The 19,887-nt window shown below is 38.2% G+C and overlaps 1 protein-coding gene, 2 long non-coding RNA genes and 1 pseudogene across 5 annotated transcripts; 3 read left to right on the top strand and 1 right to left on the bottom strand.

Annotated features, from left to right (window-relative positions):
• The first annotated feature begins 2,695 nt into the window (after window positions 1–2,695).
• Window positions 2,696–4,049, top strand: LOC146450376 (uncharacterized). Its single transcript, XR_014860335.1, has 2 exons — window positions 2,696–2,959; window positions 3,885–4,049. It is a non-coding gene; the product is annotated as an uncharacterized LOC146450376 (long non-coding RNA).
• A 1,149-nt stretch (window positions 4,050–5,198) lies between these two features.
• LOC146450375 (uncharacterized) lies at window positions 5,199–7,196 on the bottom strand. Its single transcript, XR_014860329.1, has 3 exons — window positions 7,006–7,196; window positions 6,062–6,147; window positions 5,199–5,453 (listed from the first exon to the last, which is right to left on the bottom strand). It is a non-coding gene; the product is annotated as an uncharacterized LOC146450375 (long non-coding RNA).
• A 17-nt stretch (window positions 7,197–7,213) lies between these two features.
• On the top strand, window positions 7,214–9,585 carry LOC146450374 (uncharacterized; annotated as a pseudogene).
• Window positions 9,586–13,542: 3,957 nt separating this feature from the next.
• On the top strand, window positions 13,543–19,164 carry LOC146450373 (proton-coupled folate transporter-like). 3 transcript variants are annotated; one of them, XM_085100397.1, is made up of 6 exons: window positions 13,543–13,658; window positions 14,962–16,190; window positions 17,035–17,118; window positions 17,879–18,038; window positions 18,764–18,813; window positions 18,926–19,164. In XM_085100397.1, exons 2-6 carry the CDS (start codon window positions 15,089–15,091, stop codon window positions 18,997–18,999), a joined length of 1,470 nt encoding a protein of 489 aa, XP_084956523.1. In that variant the 5' UTR covers window positions 13,543–13,658; window positions 14,962–15,088; the 3' UTR covers window positions 19,000–19,164. The 3 variants fall into 3 exon arrangements, with proteins under 3 accessions (XP_084956523.1, XP_084956521.1, XP_084956522.1); XM_085100395.1 differs by having other exon boundaries at window positions 13,544–13,662; window positions 14,965–16,190; XM_085100396.1 differs by lacking the exon at window positions 13,543–13,658 and having other exon boundaries at window positions 14,570–16,190.
• The last annotated feature ends 723 nt before the right edge of the window (window positions 19,165–19,887 follow it).

Here is a 19,887-nt window from a genome sequence, read left to right as displayed (position 1 = left end):
CATACCAACATACACCAACCAGTACCCAAGATATACACAACTTTGAAAAGTATACCATTTCTTAAGTAAAGCCTTAACCTCAGAAAGAAAGTTTATCTCCAATTCTTCCCCCAAGGGGTGTGCAATATTGCCACATGGTTTAACCTTCGTTGATTCATTGTTGCTCACAACCATGTATTAACCCTTCTTGTCATCGTGAGGGTTGTCACGAAAGCTAAAACCCCGAAAACTAAGACTCTTTTTTTTCTTGATATGTCACTTTTCCGGTGGAGCCTTAGTTTTCGTAATAAGCTTTCGTAACGAAATGAAAACCGTGTGAATTTTGAGTGCATTCTGTTGAAACGTTTTGCGCGGTAGCATTTCTCACAACTCCCCCTTAGAATTCAAGCACCGTGAATTAGCCCTCCCCAATGGAAAAAAATGCTACGCGGTCCCTGCGTTTGGACCTTAACTACGACAACGAATGAAAGTATTTCAGGTATTCTAGGCCGATATCCAGAGGCAAAGATTTCCGTTGGCGAGTCTTTTCTTCTCTCTCTCTCTCTCTCTCTCTCTCTCTCTCTCTCTCTCTCTCTCTCTCTCTCTCTCTCTCTCTCTCTCTCTCTCTCTCTCTCTCTCTCTCTCTCTCTCTCTCTTCTCTCTAAAGATTGAAAGTCGGGCATTTTTATCACTTTCAAGTCTCTCGTTTATAACTTCAACAGAATGCATTGGTTGACATTTTCCTTCCGTATAAATGAAGAAAATTCAATGTATTAAAACATGTTAAAACTATACCTGCTCATCATTGAAATTAAATTATATACGATTTTTTTTCTTCCGTGCCGGCAGCAAAAGTGCCCTACGCCTTGGAAAGCCCAAATTAACACAGTTTTCGTTCGTTTTTCCGTGGCTAACATGATATCCAGGCCTTTAGACATTTTTTTTGCTTTCTCTCGCTTTCCAAAATTTAATCTCTTCGGAAAAATTTTGAGTCAAAAAAATCGCGTCAGTTCATATACATCTTCATAGACTTGTGAACTTTTCTTGACATCAAAAATCAACGCAACATGAATTTTGAGCGCCTTGGTCGATAATTTTTAAAATAGGCAAACTTTCGAGCTCAAAAGGGTTAAAACATCTACAGAAACACTCCAGCCTTATTTTCCAAATCAAAATTTGTAGGAAATAGCCATTCATTATTTTATTTTCAATTTCTTTTTTATTGTGGGCTTCTACCGTTAGTCTGAGTTACAAAAGTGCCCTATTTAGAAACGGAGCAAAAAACGGAAGAATCAGTGTGTCTTCGAACGCTTTTCAAAAATATTCAAATTTTCCCAGTACATTTACATGGAGACCGTTAATTCCAAATTAATTTGTGGGCTTTTTATGGCAGATTTCCTGCTTATTCTTTCGAAAACATTTTCGGGCACTTTTGCAACGGTCCCAAACTTGAAGCAATTCTTAAAGTACACTAAGAGCTGACATAGTTACTTAAGATTTAAAACTTATTTAACTGAAAGAAGCGATATTACTCTTCTGTTTTCGGCCTTTTTGCATCTACCGATAGTCCGAGTTACAAAAGTGCCCTAGCTAAAAACGGAAGGATTAGCGTCTTCGAACGATTTTGCAGAAATTTTCTCATTTTGCTCACTACAATTACATGGAGGCGGTTAATTCTAAGCTGTTTTTATGAAGTTCATCGCAATTTATCACTGATCCACCTTTTTCGGAAAAGTTTAAGAGTGCTTTTGTAACGGTCCCAACCTTGACGCAATTGTTGGTGTACATGTGGGCAGAAAAATTTACTCGAGCTTTAAAGCTTTTTAACTTGAAAAAATTATGTTACAGCTCTTTTTCCGCCCTTTTATATCCGGTTTTTAATAAGAGCTAATCAGACGGGCAATCAAGCACGTCTCCTATATTATTCTAGGTTAAGCCCCCGCCCCCCATCAATCTATCGTTACCTTTAGCGAGCCAAAGACGTCAATCGGAATGTCTTTACACCATGCATATGAAAATTTAATAATACCCTTTGCTGTGCAAGGCATTTTCACAATACATATAACCCAGACAAATGATAAAAATTGATTGCTATCCCAACCCAAGCCAGGAAACAAAGGATGTTTTCCTGGCAACGATGATGAAAATTATAGTTTTTATTTACTTCAAAAAGTTTGTTAAAGCTGGTGTTGCTCGATGATGAACAAAAAATAAATGAAAAAAGTGAGATATTTTCGGCAAAGTGTCAGTAACAGACCGTCATGGCATTAAACTGACGTCATGGTCTGACTTTTCATGAGGCATACTTGAAGCCGCTTTTGAGAAGATGTCGAGAAGAGAACAGGTAAGCAAACACGTGTTCTTGCCATTCGTTGTATTTCAAATCTGGGGGCTTCAAGCAACAGCATGGTAGCCATCAAATGTGTGGATAATGACAGCAAAAACGCGTTTTTAAAATATTAGTGTCACGTTTTATAAAGTGTTGATTTAACTGTTTACCGAAAGGTGTCAATTCTGACTGTGACACTGCACATGGTAGATTGTACTCTCAGGGGCCCGTTTCTCGAAAGTCCCGGTAACTTATCGGGCCCGGTAAGTTGCCCGTTAAGCCCCCGATAAGTTTACGGGTGTTTCTCGAAACTCCCGTTATTTACGATCCCGGTAAGTTGCCCGGTAAGTTGCCCGGTAATTTACGGGAGGTCATGACCTCCCGTAAAGTGCCCGTAAAGTTTACGGGAAGCAATATTTTGTTGCAAGAAAACAAGATGGCCGCCGGAAGCGGTCATTTTTGTCCCGGTTTGTCGGTCGCGTACTTACCAAGAGCGATTGATTTTAGACAAAATAGAAGAAAGAGAAATAATAGAAAGATACTGGTTATCCAGGGAAGTAATAAATTCGCTTGTTGACGAGTTTACTGGAGGAAACCTTTCGAGAGATACCGTACAGAACGAGAAGCTGTCCGCTGTCCGCGAAAACACAGGTAAATATTTTGCAATTTTAGAACTAGAACAAACTCCTAATCCAGTTGGTTTCAGTCGGTAAAAACCAGAGCTACAGTAATTTGCTCAGTGTGTTTCGAATTTCGGTTATCCCGGGAGGACTTGCAATTTTGCCCCGTAAAGCATATACTTGCCCGTGCGTGGCCCTTAGATGGTTTTTGTTTGAGATCTAAGCTGGCTTTTTTTTTACGTAGAAACTGCTTCCGATCGTCCGAAAAAGTACAGTATGAGAATTACCGAATTAGCTGAATTTACTACGAAAATGGGGGGGAAATAACTAACGTGTTTGAAATGGAAAGATGACTATAACAAAAAGGAAATCCGGCTGAATTGAAACCAAACCCACTCAGTACTCAAGTCATTGATGGTTGTAAATAAACTCTTCATAAATTTGGGGAAAAAAACGAAAGTGATGGAGGTGTCATTTTCAACTACAAATACCGGAATTTGTGTTACTGACCTAGTGTAACATAGGAGTTCACAGGACAAACAAACAAACAAACAAACAAATAAAATAACTGGGGGCAAGGGTAGGGTAGGGTAGGGGGAGGGGGAGTAAATAAAAAAACGTATGAAAATATTCTTTGGGCCATGGAAAGCAGACGTACAACTGAACTGCCCAAATAATGTATTGAATGAATGAATGAGCAGCCACAACTGCAACTGAACAGGCAGACATAAGCATGCCAAACCAAGCAAGTGCCAGCATGGTACAGACAAGAACAGCTGCACGAGATAGTCGAGATATTTTCGGGCATGAGGCCCACTCTTAGACATAACCAAAAAGGACAGCTGAGCATGCACTTAAATAATTTTGTGAACAATAACTTGAATAATGTTTTTAAATTGTTATTGAATAATTATTTTTCAAGATAATTTTTATTGAAAATTCTTTTTCATCCACAGGGGTTCAACTGACAGAAGAGGGCTAACTGAGAACATCAGGAGCAGGGGAACAACTGATGGAAGAAGACTGAGTGTGAACAACTTAATTGAATTTTAATGAAAATTTTAATTAAGAAAAATGTACATACATGAGTAATTGGGAGAATTAAATGAGCTTGAAAACTGCACTGGCAGTAAATCCTTTACATGTGATAATTAAACTCAATTTTACTAAATGTTTACATAAGGTTAGACATGCTTAAAAATATGGGAACTGCTAATTCTTTTAAAGTATTTCAATACTTTCTTTTCCTTGTAATATAGGACTTCATGAAAGTGAAACTGACTATTTTTGTTAGTGAAACAACATGAGAATGTAAAAAGTTAAGTAGCCACCTTGAAATGACCTGGCATACAACATTTTTTGGCATACGTACAGTCTGGTTCTTGTGTCAGAAAATTATATGGTTCCATGCTCACTTTGTAATTTGAGGGCTCAAATCTGCCAAACAATTAGCTTCTGACTTAAGCCATTAACCAAAACATAATGTAAGTCCCACTATTCTTCCCACCCCAAGGGAGGGTACTCAGTTATATTTGTTGCTGATGTATGAAAGCTTTTGTGGGTTTGAAGTTAGGGATTTTCAGTTAGACTTTTGGGTGGCTTAGGTTTAATTTTTTTGGCAGATTTATTTGGTTAGAAAACATTTCGGTGGGGAATTTTTTGGTGTTGATAAATATGAAGCAATTACTGTATCAATTTTAAATAGAAGAAAGACCTTCACAGTTATTTATGCAACTTTCTTCTATTTAATCTTTCATCTGCAGTTCAAAAATATGTTTCATACATTCACAGGGATGTATCTTTTTTATTTACCAGTTCAAATGACAAGCAGAAAAAAAGAAATTACAAAAAAATCTGATAACCTGCATGAATAATTATTGAGATGACTTGTGAAAAGTTTGATGTAAAAGATATCCAGCAAGAATATTACCTGTTAACCTGGCTATCAGATTCCAGTGGGATAGTATACATTAGTATTGTTGAAATTAAAGTTATATTTTGGAGTTATATGGCCCCAATATTCAACACTGTTCAAAGTCACAGGTCTAATGAACATGCGCTTTTATTACCTGTTCTAATGCAGATATAGACGTCTATAATGTTCAAAGCTACAAGCAATAATAATTATTTTTTGCAAAAAGGTTGATACACTCTCATCATTTTTCCTATTTCCTGCAAATAATGCACTCTAAAAGGGCAATGAACAATGTAATACTCTGTTAGCCCCCTCCCCCCCCCCCCCCCCCGTTCCCCAAGTTTTCAGTGTTGACGCTTGCTGGGTTGAATGTCACTGCGCATTTCATTCAACATAGAGATTCGAGAAACAGGCAATACAATGGTGAGTGTCTAAAATGTACCCATTAATGGACAGTGTATCAATAATATTACTCTTTTCAATAATTTTTTTTTCTGTAGAGCTGGTCCTTAGAGGTACGCCAAGAGTTCTCCTCCTCCTCTCTTTTGTTCTTTGAAATGATTCATTTCTAATTCCACCTTTTGCATCTTCATTTTATAGTATGCAGTCACTGTTTCAAAGTACAAAAGGAAAAATAATTGTTTTGCCGAGAATTCAATAAATTATACTTTCTAATCTCCACATGTTCAGCACATGTTTGGAGCTATTAAAAAGATGCATGTGGTCGGCTGCTAAGAACCTTATCAATGATAACGATGATGATGATGATATATCCTGACCAATATCTTAATAGCTATGTATAAGTAGCATTTTCGGAAAGGTTCCAAAATGCTATAGGGTTCCTTAGTTCTGCCAACTCAACGTCATTAACTCACTAAATGTTTTTCGGCCTATATTGATTCCTGAAAAACTTGCAGCTAAAATTTATTATTGTTACTATTTCTATTTAGCATCTACCCCTTAAGGGTATAAACTAATTACTTAAAATATATTGGAGACACTCAGTGGATAGGCTACATTGTATAACTTAATTCTGGAACATAAAATTGAGATCTGCAACCTATTATATAATTAGTCACTTGAATACAGCATTAGCTTTTGTTCATTTTTTATTAATAGACACTAATAATTAAAAATGAATATTCACACAGAATGTACTGGTGATTAGATTATTTTGAAAATATCAATTATTATTGTATGGTTCGAATATATTACTACCAGCTGAGCTTGAGCAAGTGTCTAAATTGTTGGCCTTTTCCTTGTTTGCCCCAGTTGGTGTTGTGCCTGTCCATTTTTTTTTTATCCTAAAAGGTTAAATCATCAATAAATTATTAGTACTATTAGAAGTGTTGTTGTCCTAAACATCATTTCGGTGATCATCACCAAAGGTCATGACTGTAATCCAATACAGTAGGTTAATCTTGGCTGACCAGAAGTATGGCAAAATAGTCATAAACTGACCACAATTATGCTCCCACTGATATTAATTGCTATCACTAGCATCCTCCCTTTCCCCTCTCCAAGATAATGGATGACTGGTTTTGGAATGAGTTTGATTTTTGAACAAAAAATCACAAATATTTGTATTTTCAAGTGAGCAATTTGGCAGCCAAGTGTTATTCAGGTGCAAATATATTTATTATTACCAGTAAATTGTAACAGCAGCAGTGCAGTGTTACCAGCTGCCAGACTGACTTCCTGTATCAAGTTATAATAAGATAACAACTTTATCATACTTGTAACATTATTATGATCAAAGTTGAATATTAATACCATTAATCTGAATCCAGACATGACAGCCACTCATTGGTTTCACAGTAGGGTTCAGGCACAGGAACAGAGACTACTTTTTTTAGCGATTGAGCAACGGAGCATGTATTAGTCATATAAAGACTATAGCAATCCAATAAAATTCCGCTACGTAGAGTAAAATCACTAAGTGTTGCTTCATACCTAGTATCTGTAATCTAGAAATTGGAATTGGCTCACCATTATCATTCAGACATGGTTTATTTCTAAGAGTGTAATTAGAATTAGTCATTTCCGGTTTGATGTATGTGTAGGATTTCAATAAACTGACTAACCAAGAACCAAAAATACAATATTTGATTTATAAACAATAAAAGGGATAGCTATGGTTATCTGAACGTACATAAGCTTACCTTTAACACCACCAAATGTTTGTTGCACAACCACGAACTGACCATCAAAGAGAAAAGCAGATCGGAATCCAGCAGATCAATACACCTTCCTTCCTCCCACACTGGCGCGTTCTAAAATAATGTAAACATGGCATCTCCAATTCGCATATCCATGTGAAGTATCATCATACAAAAAATACTTCACAGACGATAGATACGTACCTGTACGATGGCGAAACTGTCGAATCGAGCTACCAAAGGCAACCGATCATATCTTGCAAATTACATGATAATGCAAAATAATGATCTCTCTTGGTTGCTCTCCTTTGACAAAACGACTAACTGAAAGTTAAACTTAGCACGTATTGCACTGTCCTTCAATAATCGATTAATCATGAAGACAGTCCTATCCATAGTATAACCGTGCTTTTCCATCGAGTAGTCCCAAGTCGTTCTCCTTCTCTTTTGAACGAGCGTGTAGCGCGCGCAAGAGCCTGGTAACGATCCCCTATTTTACCGGGCCCGGAAATTACCGGGAAAGTTTACGGGTGCTTCGAGAAACACATTATCGGGCCCGGTAAAGTTTCCCGGTAAGTTGCCCGATAAGTTAACGGGCCCGGAAATTACCGGGACTTTCGAGAAACGGGCCCCAGGTCTCAAATGATAGGACCCAAAAGCAGCCTCGCAATCCATGATCGGTGGTAGAAAGGGTAAAAGTGTAGAAAGGATAAAAAGTTATCTAAGCAACATGCGTGACAGGTTTTGCGTATTCTGGAAATAATTGACCCCAAAAGCAGCAGAGCTCACTGTTTGATAAGACTCTAATTCGGGTCACATTTTTAAAGGACGCAGAAAAGAAGTATACAGCTGAAACCGTGAAAGCTTATCTTCTCAGCTTGAGGCATTTCTGTTCGTACGTGCATGGTTGCTGAGGAACCTAGCAGCGTGGATTTCAGTTCTGCTATTGTCCGCCAAATGGGCCGGAGAGAAAGCACGCCTTTGGTCCATGCCATACAAAAAGGACAGTAAACGGAGGCATCTAGAAAAGATGAGCAACGATCTTGTCAACCTTGAGACTCCTGAGATGGTCAATGAGTTTGAGCGCAGCGAGTCAGCACGGAGCGCTATTTCATATATAGAACAACTCAAGTGGAGAGCATTGTTTGCAAGATAATCAATCCGTCTTCACTCTCGTCAGAGATTTTTTCTCCTAGAAATCACGATTGCAAATGCACACCGATCTGGTGTGTTATCCAATATGACACTTGACGAATACTGTCAAGCAAAAAAAGCGAAGGGTAGCTTCGTGATAAGCGTCAAAAGCCATAAGACTGCTGATACTCATGACCCAGCGCGCGTGGTGTTATCGCCATCAAGTTTGTTCTCATATTTAAAAGTCAGTTCATCAATGAAGTACGAAGCCAGTTGTTGGATTTAACTTTATTTCGAAAGTCTGCCGTCACAAATGTGCACAATCAGCATGAAGAAATGAAATCAGATTTGGCTGATCTTATGGCGCATAAGGAGACCACCGCTCGGATATTTTATCGACTAAAGTTAAGGAGAAGCAAGAGGCGTGTCTACAAGCGGCAAGTAATCTTCCTCACATTATGAGATCTGACGCAAACAAAACGGTACAACATACACCAGTCACCAGCACAAATTGTGATGACGACATTCCAGAAATTGGCCGTGAGGATTCAGGCGCTGTAGGATCCAAGGCACGTATAGTTTGCAAAGAAGATGTTATTGCCTTAAAAGATCTCTTTGCAGAGGAAATTAAAGCGACATTGGTAACTATGACAGTTGTTAAAGACAAAATTCAAGGAAATCCTAAGCTCCGTTTTCTAGACTCGAGAAAGGTGTACGACAAGATTCTTAGTGAGTGGCGCTTTAGCGACAACACCATGCAGCCGCAGAATGTCAGAGATGGCTGACGACCAGCCCTCTCCAGAATTGCCCAAAGAAAGTGACACTTTAGACGACAAGATGTGTCGGTACTTTTCACCCGATGACAGCAGCGTATCTATGGCCCCTCTCTCAAACTCAAGCTATGTGAGTAAGAATATGTTTACTGATGAGCACAGAAAGTATTTACTTCAATTTTGTGGTGAAATGGTGAAATCAGGCGTCATTTCCCAAACTGTTGTTCAAGGGTTACTAAGCAAAGAGGAAGAGGGAAGAGAGATACTACAGATGTTCACCTTGAAACAAATCATCAATCGTTTAAAATACGAGCGAAGGATGAATCGCAAGCTTAATTCCACCCAAAGAATCCTAGATTTCTTAGGTCAAACTAGATTCAAGATTTAGCTTTTTGAACTACAGGGCTAGTAATGCAATGAAAATTGGCCTATGGTTAGCCACCGTACATCGGAGGTATGTTTTTTTGTTTATTTGTACTACAAACATACTGGTACCATCATGACCCTCTACTAAGTTAAATCAACATCTGCTTCCAGTAAGAGTAGTAACAATACTAGATCTTGATGTTTATAAACGTTAGCGAGATTTCCAATCTAATAGTTGTAAACTAGCATGCTTGTTTTCGCAATGTATAGTGGCTGTTAAGGATAGGGTTACTGGAAAAAGTAAGCGTGGCATTTGTTAAATCCCGGATTGAGGCACACGCGTACGCGTAATAAGTGTTAAGTACAGAAGATTTCATAATTGAAGGGATGCGTGGAGTAAACTGAGCCCATAGTGTCTTTTGGCGTAACGTCAAATCCTCCTTCTGTTTCACAAGGGAATACACGGCAAGTTAGAAGGACAATCAAGAAACTTATCAGATATTGCTTGGGTTCTTCTTTTTCCAGGCACCCCTTCCGCTCAGTGAAATAGTTATGTGTATAATGAAAATTGTACGACAAAACTTGTAGATTGTCACCTTTGATATCTTATAGTCAGTGAGCTGCAATTATGATCTGATTTATCGGTTAAAAGTGAACTTGAGATTAAGAATAGAGGGTCCTTAAATGTTGTAATACAGACTACAACTAAATCAGATCACGAAATATTGGTGAGACATTCAAGTGCCGAAGAGCCTTTTTTGTATACGCCCAGGGAACAAATCAGAGTCAACCATTATTTTATAGACATGATAGTCTCTATAGTAATCATAAATCGTTATCAAGGTATTACGTTTAATACACAAACCATCATCAGTGCTACACTCTAGTATATTTATTGTTATTATTTTACCCGACCTTTTCCTATACAGGAAAAGAGGAAACTATGAACTGTAAGTGGTGTTACTACTCTTCCTAATATGTAGTTAAAGTTCACTTTTTGAGTGATTTTACTTAATCGCTGAAATGGACAGTGGGAAAATACAACATTTTTCATCTGAAAAACTGACATGTTTGATCTTAGATATGTTCTCTTGTCTTCTTTCAACATTGTTTTTGCATACCAATACTAATTAATAGACAGTAGAGTGATTTTACTTAATCCGTGAACAGTATCTAATATGCAGTGTCTAATAGTCAAAGTTAAACAAGAGAAAATAATAGAATTAGTATATGATAGTGCGCTATAGTATAGTAGTTTAGTAAAATCTATCACACACTAACAGTTTCTGTTTCACGGGTGAAGTAAATCACTTTAGCATTAGTAACCATTCTCCTTTTACTGACTAACAAGATTCCCGTAAAATGAATCCGAACAATTTACATAGAAGTTGAGGTTATCATGAACATTATAGTCGCTCTGTTGGGAGCTAGTAGATGGTAGTTCTAAGCGGAATAAATAATAAAAGAAAAAAAATACTGAGGTGTGCGAGCCATTTCTCCAAGGGGGGTAAAGTTCATAACTTGCAATTTATTTCCAACTCCGGCAATCCGTACTCTGTATTCTCCTCCGTCATTAAATGCCGCCTTTAATATACTCCTTAACCGAGGAGGGAGAATTAATTGCCGTCACCTACTAGATGAAACGATCCCATATACCATAAGTTGCGCCGTATTTTACTGTGTCTTCCAAAAGTTTAAGCCACGACCCTTCTTTTTGGAATTTTTACGCATGGAAAACAGAATAGTCTTCGAAACAGGGGAAATCCTGTAAGAAACGACAGTCGGGTCAAATTCGCTGGTTATTATGTGGTAGTACTTAGCCTTGAGCCAGAATAAAGGAGATGCGGAGTTTGCTTGCGATTTTCGCTGAGTCAAACTTACCGCGAGGCGCATACAAAATCGTTAGCGAATGCGTTTGCTACGAATAATCGTTAGAGCATAAATCAGCGATTTTCAAATTTTATTTAGTTTAAAACATTTAGTATGTTGTGTCCTTAAAAGATTCACGTTTTTTACAAGTTATATGCGTTTAAATTATTTTTTTTTCTTATACACGTTAATATATAGCTTCAGTATGGCTGTCAAAAAAATAATAAAATGAACTAGATAGATGTAGTTTGACGAAAGGAGGCAGCTGTAAACAGGCCAGCACATATACTTTTCATTTTTAATTTGCCTTTAAAAGAAATAAAATGGGAAATTTCAACATAAGAATTATTGCACCTGAATGTTGGCACTAGCCTTGAAAAAGGTGTGCTGTATTTAAACATAGGCAAGCTAAGTCTCTAGTTATTCTCAATAAGGAGTCTTTGTTAAGTGGCCAAAATGCCCGTCGCCAAAGTGCCCTATTGTGACAAAAGTGCCCTAATGTGGAAAAAGTGCCCTACGATATGTTGCAAAAGTGCCCTATGTGACAAAAGTGCCCTTAGCAACGTTGCAAAAGTGCCCGAAAGTTGCAAAAGTGCCCTATTTTACGTTGCAAAAGTGCCCTTCGATCTGAGGCTGAGGGTGACCTTGTTTTGATACAAACCTAAGTGCTTTTCATATGTAAATGAACTCTAGTTAGCATAAGAACAGCGTGATCTACATACGAAAAGCAGTGAGGTCTGTATCAAGACAAGGTCACTCTCAGCCTCGCTTCCAATCCAAGGCCAGGTCACTAAGCACACAACTGTAAAATGGTCTATTAATGTAATTTAACAGGGAAGAGCCACCTAGTGGATCTGTTAATAAACCATTATTATTATTATTATTATTATTATTATTATTATTATTATTATTATTATTATTATTATTATTATTATTATTATTATTATTATTATAATGGCAGTAAAAACTTCTGGATGCCCAGATTACCGAAACAATGATCGGGCGGCCAGCCGTAGCCAATCAATGTAACGACCAAATTACAAATTTACAATTAACCTCCGAACTTCTAATCATAAAAATCCTATTATAATTATTATTATTATTATTATTATTATTATTATTATTATTATTATTATTATTATTATGTGCAGTTAAAAAACGTATGTATGCTAAAATAGAACCACATAGGGCGCGCAGCGTAACCTATGCGATGTGAAACAATTATTATTATTATTATTATCATTATTATTATTATTATTATTATTATTATTATTATTATTATTATCATTATTATGTTTTGTTAAGTTTTCTGGTTTTTACGATCTGTTTTCGGTTTTCGACGGTAAAATTAGTCCGTTTGAAGTAGAAAGCAACATACGCAAAGGCAGTTATTATTTGTTTGTTTGTTAGGCACCACACAAAAACATATTTAGTTACATCCCAGCCGTACAGTCAGCCGTGCTTCTTTTAGTTGTTTTTGTTACCAATACTTCAGTTGGTAAGGAAGCATGTGCACATAAAACGCAGATTTTTGTTGTTTGTGTTTGTCGCCCGTTTCATTCCGGCACCGATACGGCTTGTTTCACACATGAAAATATTCCCAGCAGATCAGTATGGTTCGGACTTAGGTGTCGTTTGGTTCTTTATTTCCTCAAATTTGAGCTGTTGGTCTGAATTAACCCAGTCGTGTTGCTGTTTTCTCAAAGACGAAACGTCTCGCATTCTTATCATTTTAGTAGTAGTAGTAGTAGTAGTAGTAGTAGTAGTAGTAGTAGTAGTAGTAGTAGTAGTAGTAGTAGTAGTAGTAGTAGTAGTAGTAGTAGTAGTAGTAGTAGTAGTAGTAGTAGTAGTAGTAGTAGTAGTAGTAGTAGTAGTAGTAGTAGTAGTAGTAGTAGTACTAGTGACAGTAGGAGTAGGAATAGGATTAGTAGAAATAACTGTTTTCTCGTTCGGTTAGAAGGGAAAGAACTGTAAAAAAAAATCTTCCAAAACCAATGAAACAGCAAACATTTAAATAATCAAGGGCTAAAGAATAGGCCTCATTCCAAAATCAAGAGCGTTGTAAGCAATTTGTTGGCCTTTCATTAACACTTGTAGTGACTGCTTTTGCTATCTGGCAGACCAAAGACTAACTGCAACTGTGAACGTTAAAGTCCAAAATTCTGAAAATGTGTATAAATCCCAGCATGCTTACGACGGCGTGATCACCGTACTGTAATAAGTAAACCTTCGCTGCTGTTTATCGGAAATCCTCATGGAGTAGCTAACACGAAGTATCCCACAGCGCGTTATTGATATCGAAGAATAGTTTTGTAAGGCTGGTACCTGTGAACGTCTTGTTAAATAAACACAAGGACAAGTATTCAACTGGTGGCAAGTCAAACAAACAAAGCCAATCATTAGAAGCTTGTAAATAATTCTGAACCAAGTTGTCAAAACTTCGTATTGATGGCATCGTTACGTTCCACAGGCAGTTGTTGTAAACTAAAGCCGTAATTTGTGACCCCAGAAGAGGTACGTTTTCAGGTTAGATGGATTGATATTTTGGAGTAGTTATATTCAACAGATACTTAAAGAAACTAATGAGGTCAAAACAAGCTCAGAGGATAATTAAGAAGAAAAGGCAAACAGCAAGAACAATTTATGTGAAAATCTTAACATTCGCTTGAGTGTAATTTGTATTTTCCTAGCTTTGCCAGCGTCAATTTTTATTAGATCTTTTTAACACTGAAATCAAGAACTCATCCTACAAACTTACAGGTACTTTATATTTTTGAAACAAGGAGATTTTATTGAGTACACAATGACCATATGTTTGTGTCCGTTTTGAGTCTGTTTGGTGTAAAAACAGCGCAGTAGAAAGCTTCATCCCTGGAAGAGTGTTGTGATCGTTATATACAATTGGCAAACTTATATGATGCACCACAAATGTCAGCTGGAGATACAAAAGTGTCATTTAGGTGAACTTTATAACTGTCTAAAATAAGGCTTAGAACGACTGTAAACACTGTAATTATTCAACAACGATGTGGAAGAAAGATACAAACCCGTTGACTGATCGCTCATATTGGCGTCAGTTATAATCGGTTACAATTATAATATCCCAACAACGTTAAACTTTTCTTTCGTTGGAGAGAACTTGAGATAAAAATGTTGTTTTGATTCAGGATCAGTTGTTAAATTTTCGTGACCTGTTTATTTAACTTTTTATTCACATTTTCAAGAGTAATTTGATTTTGATCACTTTTGACACTTTCATTCATGTCCACAGCCGTCGGTCACGTTATTTCTTGGCGACGGGCTACAAGCTTTGCTTCTTGATATCTCTACCTAACCAGACGTTCTAAAATTCTGACAAAATGTTGTAGGGGAGGAGTGGGGATGGGGTAACCCTTACGTGGTAGCAGCACCCCACCTTGGGGAGGTAAAGTTCTACTGCTGTCTAATGTTAGTGAGACCGAAATTTTGACTAACAATCTTACTGCCAGGACTTTTACCGATTTGACCTTCACGTTAGCACTGAAAGGATTTCTAAACGCTGTTGATCAAAATTAGGTATACAGTCGAACTTCCCGTTCGCGGACACCCTTGGGACCAGAAAAAGTGTCCGCTTAAAAGAGGTGTCCTCTTATGAGAGGTTAAAAATGTAGTGTTTGTGTGTAGCTGAAAATTTGACCAAGTGTCCGCTTTCGAGAGGTGTCCTCCTACGGGAGGTGTCCATTAGTGTAGGTTTGACTGTTAATTTTAAACTTATATTGCAAATTGGTATAATTAGTTCTACCGAATAAGATTAAGTTAAACAAATATTTCGTTTCAGGAGTAGACTTATAGAGGACTGGCTTCTTCGCTACCTTGCGTGATGAAGTTTTGAACTCAGGCTTTAGCTAATAGCAGAACTGAAGACCGGAAAGCTTGTCTAATTTGTACAAGTTATTTTAGGAGAAATGACACATGAATCTCTGCCTGAAGACAAGGCAGAACCCTGTATAAACAAAATCACTGTTGAGCCGGTCATCTTTTGTTACGCGTTTGGTATCATCCTTCATGTGCCCGTAATTCAGCAGTATATTCACAGGAGACTAGCGGAGGATAAGGGAATTATCTACAACACCACTGCTAGTCTCAGTAACTGCGAGCTTACACCAGTCAACAGAAACGTGGAAACTGTAAAACTTCAGAAAGAAGTTCAGTCAGAAGCGTCATTTATGCAACTGGGCATGGTCTTCTCTGCCAGCGCTCCGTCGCTGTTTGTCGCGTTATTTTTGGGGGCCTGGTCCGATCGAGCAGGCCGGCGAAGAGTTATGGGTCTTCCCATATTTGGTAGCGCTTTAGAATCAGCAATTATACTGTGGGTTATTTACTTCAACCTCCCTATTCACATGTTACTCTTAGCGGGATTTATCAATGGTATTTGTGGTTTCTTTCCTACAATGGTTTTGTCTGTGTTCTCGTACATGGCGGACATCACAGAGGAATCCCAGCGTGCTTTTCGACTCGGAATCTTGGAAGCTACTGCTTTTATTAGCGGAATGTTGAGCCACTTGAGCAGCGGTTGGTTGATAAATAAAACTGGTTACAAAGCACCTTACATGATGATACTTTCTCTTCACACCTTTGCGCTTTTTTACGTTGTCTTCAAACTCCCGGAGTCACGAGCAAAGCACTTAATGGAAAATTCTAACGTCAAAGTTTTCAGTCTACAACACATCCGGGTCATTATCTATATTTTTAGAAACCCACGGTCTGGAAAGCGTTGGCGCATGTGTATATTAATGTTGACCTCTGGCCTTATGATTGTGTCCTCAATAGGGTTTGGAAGCGTTATTGTGTTGTATGCTATTGACCGACCTTTATGCTGTAACTCGATTTTGATTGGCTATTACCTGGCAACAAGCTTTTTCGTTCAAGCTGTTGGAGCTGTACTAGGTCTCAAGTTTTTGCGGATGATATTATCAGAACACGCTCTTATGCAAGCAGGAATGATATCCGTTATTTGCTCCTTGGTTTTAATGGCGTTTGTGAAGACTAAGACACATTTTTTTATGGGTAAGTAGCACCTGTACGTGCAGCTAGGCTTAAAATTAGAACGTGGATTATGATATCACAATGGTAAGAAACGGTAAAAGTTATTTTATTAACAATCTTGTCCTAGGAAATATCAGTAATTTTGATTTTCAATTTTTGCTCTTTCAAGTTTCAGTGTCCTTCCCTGCACTCCTCCATCTTTCTGTTCAAAAATTGGTGCGTTTAATTAGGAAGAGTCTTGCATTCGGAGTTTTATCATAAAAATGATCTTTTGGAAAAATCGAAATATCGGTAAAAGGAGAATCGCAGAATATTAAGAATCATTCAATCGATCGGAGAATGCTTTTAAAAACCGATCTGCTAAATCGCAGAATCCCTGTCCTATTCTCTACACTGGATGAAGACACTGATGATGACGATGATTAATCTCGTACCCAGATCTCACTCTGTATTTTTGGAAATGTGAAAATCCCCTTCCGCCTGACCGTGGGAGATCTGGGTACTAGATTAGATGATGATGGCGATGATAATGAAATCGTGGAGTAGAAAACTTTAATCGAAAAATCTATAGTGCTAAGTTGATGCGTATGACTAACTACTATATCTGTTATACTATATTCCGACTTAGTGCTAATGGAATGGCACTATTTTTCGAGCTATAGTCTGCGCTTTAATTTATTGAGTCAAAGGGTGAAATCTGGAAAATTTTCACATTGTTGGCTGCAATCCTCCACCATTGAATCAATGATGTGACAGGATGTGTCGGGCATTTTAACTTAATGCAGAAAAATTGTGTGCGGCTTACTAGTTTTCAGTGTCTTCAAACTGAAGTTTGTGAGTCAAGTAACGTTTGTGTTGTGGTTAGTTCCTTTAGCAGCTTGTCTTGGCGGCATTCCTACACCAATCATCAGAGCCATGATGTCCAAGCTTGTGGACCCGGATGAGCAGGGTGAATAACCGATTTTGCAAGTTTCGATACTCCTTTTTGCCTCTAAGTTAGCTGCGTGAACTAATGTGGACGCTTAAGACTTATATGTTAGCCATTATTATACAACAGATTGTAACACTGCCCAAATATGGTCATGGTGCACTCAATATTCGTTGTTCGTGCACAATAGATATCCTGCGATAAACGCAATTTCGTGTGTCGGGGAGAAAATTGCAAAATAAAGATCGTACCCAGCTCTTCTGCAATAAAACTCTGCTCTGTTTTCAATGTGTTGAATAATAAATAATTGTCTCGCTAAATCTTGCGGAATATCGCCTGATTTTAGCCAACTCTCGCCGGCTAAGTATCAGGCGATATTCCGCGCGATTTCGCAGGATAATTGTTAATTATACGCGTCTTGTTGTTCACGTAGCTTGGGCTAAGTTGAAAGACGATCTGATTGTTGTTTCTCTAAGACAAATTCGTCTCAAACAGACATTCCTCCATAGTATTCAAAAGTCAAACTGATTCAAGTAGCTTACGGCGCAGTGACGTAAGAATCCTTAGAGCTTGCTTATCATCAAATTGAAATGAATTGCAATCTATTCAGAAAGAGTTAAAAAAAAAAAAAAAAACAGTGCAATAGTGCATGTGTCAAGTGGTCGTTCCACGACTTTTGATTTTAACACGAAAGGTATGCTGCTCTCGTGATTCATTATTCAGCTCCCACCGCTCTCTGTAGCATGCATGCAATTTAGTGTTGATATTGTTCTGTTTATAGGTGCTTTATTTGCCGCTGTGGCCACGGTGGAGACAATTTGCACGTTATGTGGGGCTGCCATATTTAACTCCATTTATCCTCTGTTTCTTCGTGTCGGTCTCAATGGGTTTTGTTTCCTTGTTATGGCTGTGCTGATGGTGGCTGCTCTCATACTAACTGAGTAAGTAGTGAAATAAGTTCAGATCTGTGGAACCACACAGTTTTATCTGGTGTTGTGTCCCGATTTAAAAAAAAATAACGATCAAAAGGTCAGGGGCACCCAACGGATCGTTTCGGTAAATTATCTGTTCGGAAGGCCCTTAATCCCCTACAATTTTCTAAAGGGAATTTTCACCACGAACTTTCGTGATATGGGAAATTAAAGGCCTAGTGTTTTCGGATTGATAAAAATGTTGTTTCGGGTACCGAAAAAAGGTCAGCTGAGATTTTCGGAAATGAAATAAGACCTAAGGTTTTCGAAAAATGGACAAAAATGCCCTACTAATTTCGAAAAGACTCAAGTTCCCCTAGAATGACCGACGAGATAAAAATATTATAGCGTTCCTTAAAATGTACCTATAGTGCTTTAAAGCCACTCCAGATCGCCTAAAATAACGTTTCAAAGGATCTGAGAGAAAATTGTCGTTGGGTGCCCCTGAAAGGTATGTAAGAAATGTGGACTTCGAATTCGACACATACATGAGCCTTTGTAACTAGGTATTATCCTTTTGTACTATAGAAATAATATTATTAGTGTATAAAATCAAGCGCCTGTGTAATGCGTTTCCAGACGTCCCTGTGCGACACAAGACTAGATCTTGGAAAGATAAATTGTCTTTATACTAGACATGGATCTCACAGGGTGTGCTCAGTAAAAAAAACTGTTGCTGCATATTTTTCTTACAGAATTTTAAAGAGAAGAGATCCAGAAAACATCGGTTTTGAAGACGACAAAGGTAGTTCGAACTGATTTGCAATCCCGATTGCAATCTAATACTTTTCTATAAAAACGCATGCGCTAAATTACCCTAGATAATTGATGGCATCTTTGCTTTTTTTGCTTTTTAGCTTTAAAAGCTGAGGAGGTGCCTTCTCAAGAAAAGGAACAAAAAGATTGCTCACCAGACAAAGACGGAGGATAAATTCAGAAAATATCAGTGTAGTTGTAAACGTTCACAAACCGCTGGATCACGGTGTTGCCGTCCTCTCCGCACGGAGGACCAGGGCGCGGAGACAGCTGAAATTTCAGGCCAAGAACTTTTTTTAGCATTCTGTAAACTGGCTCCTATTAACAGAGTAAATTAAAACTTTTCTTACGAAGGCTTGAAACCAGAAATTCTTGATTTCTTGTCTTGTCTTCTTGATTTCCTTGTTTGTTTCAGCTGTGTTCGGACCAGTTGAAAAGGTTTACCCGCGTAAACGACGCTGCGCCCGTTTCTATTCTATGAGTTCGAAACCGTGTATGGCTGGTTTTGCGGACGCTTCCCTGGTCAGTAACTGCTATTTTGGGTGAAACTGCATGATGTCGGAGTGAAAACCGGTCGCAAAACTTTAAAATTTAGTAGCATTTATGACCAAACATGTTGGGTGCAACCGCCTTTTTTTCAACTGGCCCAAGCTCCAAGGGATAAATTTACTTATTTTAACATATCAAAAGCGTCTCTATTGATAAATATCTTAGCGAATTTTTGAGCCATCCGAGTCAAATTGAACGGGAATTGGATGTAGCGGAAATGGTAACAGCCTTTTCATGACGTTGGCCAGTGCCTGCCCTATCCAACCGTTAGTCATCAAGGGATCAAATTAAGGAATGTGCTGGGAGAGGGTTGTTTTGGGGCCAAAATGGTACCCCTAACGCTAGTAGGAGTCCAGTGTAATAGCTTGGTAAACGTATCCCATACTTGTGGCTAACAAGCCAACACCGGTTGGCAAGCCACACCCAACTGCCAGCAGTGCAATGGTGGAGAGGGGGGGAGGAGAAGAAGAATTGTTGGGTTGTTGGGCCAACCGAGTTCCCTCTCAGATGTTCG

This window comes from Pavona decussata, unplaced genomic scaffold, assembly GCF_977016875.1.
Source record: "Pavona decussata unplaced genomic scaffold, jaPavDecu1.1 SCAFFOLD_468, whole genome shotgun sequence".
NCBI lineage: Eukaryota > Metazoa > Cnidaria > Anthozoa > Scleractinia > Agariciidae > Pavona > Pavona decussata.
The sequence above is the reverse complement of the archived record's forward strand: the minus strand, read 5'-3'. Positions and strand labels throughout refer to the sequence as shown.